The sequence below is a fragment of the Syzygium oleosum genome, unplaced genomic scaffold (assembly GCF_021117445.2).
Source record: "Syzygium oleosum isolate NSW1041296 unplaced genomic scaffold, Sole_v2.1 Sole_v2.13, whole genome shotgun sequence".
NCBI classification, from domain to species: domain Eukaryota; kingdom Viridiplantae; phylum Streptophyta; class Magnoliopsida; order Myrtales; family Myrtaceae; genus Syzygium; species Syzygium oleosum.
Window position 1 is genome coordinate 8,906,402 of NW_026607497.1, and position 5,056 is coordinate 8,911,457.

Here is a 5,056-nt window from a genome sequence, read left to right on the forward strand (position 1 = left end):
CGTTGTGCTTCGAGCCCGCCTCAAGCCTGACAAATTCTTTTACGGTCGCGGTTAGGCTACAGATGAATAGGTGCAGCCCGGCCACGACATTGCTTGGCCTGTCGCACAAACGGGTCGTACCATGCCCTGGCTGGCCTTGCCCTTTTGGTATTTGCTTATCTTGAGATCCAAGTTATGTAAACCAAGAGGTGAGGGTGGAATTAGTTGAAAATGAATATTTATGCCATTTCAAAACTGGAGTATCAATGATGCCATGATCATCACGTGTTCTTCAATTTGACACGTGAGCAATTTTATTGGTAGGTAACTTGAAATAATGGTCTTACTACTTTCAAGTTCAATTAGAATATTAGCTGCTTCTCCACTTGAGAAGGATCGACTGCTTTTAAATTTTACCGGTGTGGGCTTGTTTAGTTGTTAGTGAGTTACCAACGATATAATGATTTATAGCCGTTGAGTTTGGTTGTATATTATAGATTATTTTCGAAACTGACCAAAATCAGTTAGGAAAGAATAAATAATCTTACTAGGGCTTGGCAAACAGGCTAGCGTGAGCATGACCACGTCGGCCGTGCCCAAGCACAAATTGCGTCGTGCTTCGAGCCCGCCTCAAGCTTGACAAATTCCTTTGGGGTGGAGGTTAGGTTACAAATGAATAGAGGCTGCCCGGCCACAACGCCGCTTGTCTTGTCACATAAACGGGTCATGCCATGCCCTGGCCAGCCTTGCCTTTTTGGCATTGCTAATCTTGAGATTCAAGTTATGTAAAGGGTTTTGCTAGCATAACAGTTTTTTGGCCACCGTGAAAGTTCAATCCTGGCCGGCCTTGCGCTTTTGGCATTGCTAATCTTGATATCCATGCCCTGGCAGGCCTTACCGACAACATACCAAGCAAACAAGTTGCCAGTCACCTAATTCTATTAACAAGTTTTGCAATTTACCAACAATTTCGACTACTTACCACTTATGGATAACTTGTCTATTTTACCACTCTGGGGATGTAACAATTTAAAGTCGCATATCAAAAGAGTGAGCTTTCGTTAAGTAATATATAAGTTAACATTCACCCTCAAATGTGACCTCTCGTACGGTCACTTTGAGTTATTTTGGTGTTTGTATAGTTTTGCTTTCGGCTGATGAATACGGTTAACCAATGGTTTTCGTCGTGCATTGAAACAATTCGAAAAGAAGGGTGAAAGGCTGGAAATAACAATGACATATTCTAGATCTAGAGACATTTGCTGTTAAAACCGCTTAGTTTTTAACCTCATTCTAGCATGCTTCGCTGGGCAGGTAACAGGTCAACTAGTTCCTTAAAATATCATGTAAAAAAGATGTGATAATAAGAAACTAAGAAACATACTAGTTGAAGAAGATTCTCCTTTATTAAAAGCAAGTCAACGAATTCCTTTTTCCGATACACGCAACAAAAGGTTGATACGATACCACGTCTTTCTGCTCCCCAAGAGTCCTATTTATTTCCTCTTACAGAAACAAGACAAGCGGGTCATATGTTTAACGTTGAATATGAAAATGTCCTTGGCTTATTCGATTGTTCTCTCCCTTGTTCTGATCACCTTCTTCACGTGTGCATGGAAAGTACTGTGTTTGTTTTGGTTGAACCCTAAGAAGCTAGAAAGATGTCTGAGACGGCAAGGTCTCAATGGAACCTCTTACGGGCTTTTGTTTCAAGACCTGAGAGACAACATAAGAATGAGCAAGGAAGCTCAATCTCAACCCATTACTCCTTTCTCCAACGACATCGCGCCTCGCCTGCTGCCTTTCCTTCATCACTCCATCAAGAAATACGGTACGCATGCCATCAAAGTTGAGATACAGTTGAACTTTTTAGCCATTACGTATGTATAATATCATTGATTCGACGAACTCAATTTCCTGGTATAAAACAATATACAATTTCAACTCACTAGAAGCTGTAATTTTTAGCTAAAAACCTGCTAAAGAAATATATTTCTGGTGTCTTTTCAGCAATTTAATTGATATATATTCATGGAAAGCAAGTTGACCAGATCCTGCTATAAGTCAGATTTTACGAGATTGAGTATTGCTTTTACAGCAAAGTCACATGACATATGAATGACAGCTATGTAGTAACCGATTGTCAGAAGGCTACTAAAACTGCTCATTTTCTCGTGCAAATCGATCTGCTAGATGGGTTTCAACTCGGGTAGTTACAATATATCTGCTAGTTTAAGCACTTGACATACAGAAATGGGTGATATATGAATCCGGTAGCCATTTGACGCCTTAATAAATCAAGTCTGTGAAAAATGGTTATTGCAGGGAAGCTTAGCTTCACATGGTTTGGGCCAACGCCTGTATTGAACATCATGGACTCAGACATGTTGAAGGAAATATTTTCACGGATCAATGAGTTCGAAAAGCCACACACCAAAGCCATTGGAGATCTCTTAGTATCGGGGCTCATCATGGTTGAGGGTGAGAAATGGGTCAAACATAGAACGATCATCAACCCGGCTTTTCACTATGAGAAGTTGAAGGTATTATTGCTTGCAGCTAATAATTTCCTGCCAAATGCAACATCTAACGGAACTTAAAATAATTAATTATAAAAAACTCTGTACGTTCAATTCATTCAGGTTTTTAATTGTTGAATAAATTACAGTTTGTAGTGAGCGCAACATGTTCAAGTTGCGAGGAGATGTTTAGGGAATGGAACAAGCAAAGTTTGGCTGGTGACGTGGATGTTTGGCCTGAGCTTCAGCATTTGACGGGTGATGTACTCTGTAAAGCTGCTTTTGCTGTCACCTACAACCAAGTCAAGAGCATCGTCCCCCTTCAAAAAGAACAAATGGGCCTCACTAACAAGATTCTTCAGTTCACATTTATTCCCGGGTGGAGGTAACTTGAGATTGGTTCAGCAATAATTTATCCTGAGATCTTTAATTATTTCAAAAGCATATGACAAGAAAAAAAAAGTAACAAACTTCAGTTTGATTTCCTCAATCCTTATCCATGGAGTCAGTTGCAACTTTCCACAATTGTCTTATGATTTTGCAAATCATGTACCGATCTATAAGCATCCCGCCACACAAGGAACTTGATAAGTTTCTGAAGACAGTGTTCTTATGATTTTGCAAATCATTGATAGTGGTTGGATTGTAATTGCAAGGTAGTATATAGGGTTCGCTGCAATTTTTTCCTGTCACAATGTTTAGTAAGGCAAATCTTCTATCAAGCTGTTATTGAGATTGTTGTTTTCCAACTTGTAAACTCAACAGAATGGATGGAAATGGTTGAGTGCATTTATGTAGCAAGAAAAAAATATAGAAACTAAATCGACGTGTAAAGTTTTGATCTTGAAGTTAATTTGTATATAAAAAAAAATGCAGCCTCTTGCCAACCAAAATGCAGAGGAGGATGAAACAAATCGACCACGAAGTAAAAGGATTGCTGGAAGACATAGTGACCAAAAGAGAGAAGGCAATGAAGGAAGGAGGAGTAGATGATGATGATCTCTTGGGACTGTTGCTAAAATCAAACGTGAAAGAAATTCAAGAGTTTGGGCATCAAAAAGGTATGAGCATAGAGGATGTGATTCAAGAGTGCAAAGCATTCAACTTTGCGGGTCAAGAGACGACTTCTGTTTTGCTTACTTGGACTTTGATCTTGTTGAGCAAGTATCAAAATTGGCAAGACAAAGCAAGAGAGGAAGTCCTGCGAGTTTTCGGCAACAACAAACCCGATTTTGATGGGTTGAGCCGACTAAAAATTGTAAGGACTCTAGTCGCATAGTCTGCCGTTTATGTTGATTTCAAGACATATTATCCTGAATTTCTAAACTCACATCCAATAAATGATGTTCTGCACCAAAAAAAAGAAAAAGAAAAAAGAAAGAACAAACAAAAAGGAAAGGCCAAAAAATGATGGAAAAAATTGCAACTACCTGACTTGAAATCTAGTTGATGTGCTTCCGTACGCCTTCCCCCAAACCAAAGGAAAAAAAAAGGAATATTTAGGCGATAGTCACTCAAGTTAGGTTCTGCTAGTGATAGAAGTGAGACATATGTATTGTGCCTTCTCGTTCGAAGTTACAACATAGATCACGTGGATGATATTATGTTTGATAAATCTGGTCCACTAGGCAAGGTTTAGATAATTTAATCGTTGCATTCAATGTCTTTTTGGACCAAAAGAGGCTGACATCAAATTGATTTATATGCAGGTAAGCATGATACTGAATGAGGTACTCAGGTTATATCCGCCTGCATTTATGACGATGAGAACAGTTCACAAGACAACCAAGTTGGGAGATATACAAGTACCTCCGGGAGTTGTGCTTCTTGTGCCCGTGATCTTGATCCACCATGATCCAGAGATCTGGGGTGAGGATGCCAAAGAGTTCAATCCGGAGAGATTCTCCGAGGGAGTCTCAAAAGCAACCCAGAACAAGCTCTGCTTTCTCCCTTTCAGTTGGGGTCCAAGAACTTGCATTGGCCAAAACTTTTCTTTGGTTGAAGCCAAAGTTGCTCTCACCTTAATTTTGCAGAATTTCTCAGTCCGGCTATCTCCTTCTTACAAGCACGCCCCTACTCCTATGCTCACTACTCATCCCCAATATGGAGTCCCCTTGATCTTGACTAAAATCGGATCGAATTCCTCGGTTTATATTTAAGCAGATTTTGTGCTCTTGTTTTCTTCGTGCTGTGCATAGAACGGATTGTTCTGTTTGTTTAGAATAAAGGAAAAGTCTTTTAAACATACTATGCCTTCTTGACTAGAAAAGTGGTTCCTAGTTAATGATACGGATTCATTTTGGAATTCTTCACTTGTCACCAGCATGCTCATGTTGGATTGATCGTGTTAACTGGTTTTTACATATCCAGTCGGTTTCGGTTTCTTCCAAAAGAGTAGTTCCCACGGGAAATATCGCTTGCCACCTTTAACAAGAGAAATACATGATATGTCTGATTTTGATTCGAAATATGAATTGTTAACTCTATGTGAAGTCACTTATATGGAAAAAGAGAAAGAACACTGCATGCAAGTACTTGTACTTGACTGAATACAAAGC

The 5,056-nt window shown here is 39.5% G+C and overlaps 1 protein-coding gene across 1 annotated transcript; it reads left to right on the plus strand.

The window, feature by feature from the left end:
- Positions 1–1,486: 1,486 nt before the first annotated feature.
- LOC115662808 (cytochrome P450 72A397-like) lies at positions 1,487–4,719 on the plus strand. Its single transcript, XM_030584903.2, has 5 exons — positions 1,487–1,810; positions 2,305–2,522; positions 2,648–2,883; positions 3,375–3,756; positions 4,208–4,719. Exons 1-5 carry the CDS (start codon positions 1,528–1,530, stop codon positions 4,655–4,657), a joined length of 1,569 nt encoding a protein of 522 aa, XP_030440763.2. The 5' UTR covers positions 1,487–1,527; the 3' UTR covers positions 4,658–4,719.
- The last annotated feature ends 337 nt before the right edge of the window (positions 4,720–5,056 follow it).

Excerpts from the sequence above, each read along its gene's own strand:
- LOC115662808 (XM_030584903.2), top strand. The coding sequence starts at position 1,528 with ATGAAAATGTCCTTGGCTTATTCGATTGTTCTCTCCCTTGTTCTGATC. Across the intron at positions 2,523-2,647 it reads TTCACTATGAGAAGTTGAAG|TTTGTAGTGAGCGCAACATG; the intron begins GTATTATTGCTT and ends AATAAATTACAG. Across the intron at positions 3,757-4,207 it reads GGTTGAGCCGACTAAAAATT|GTAAGCATGATACTGAATGA; the intron begins GTAAGGACTCTA and ends ATTTATATGCAG.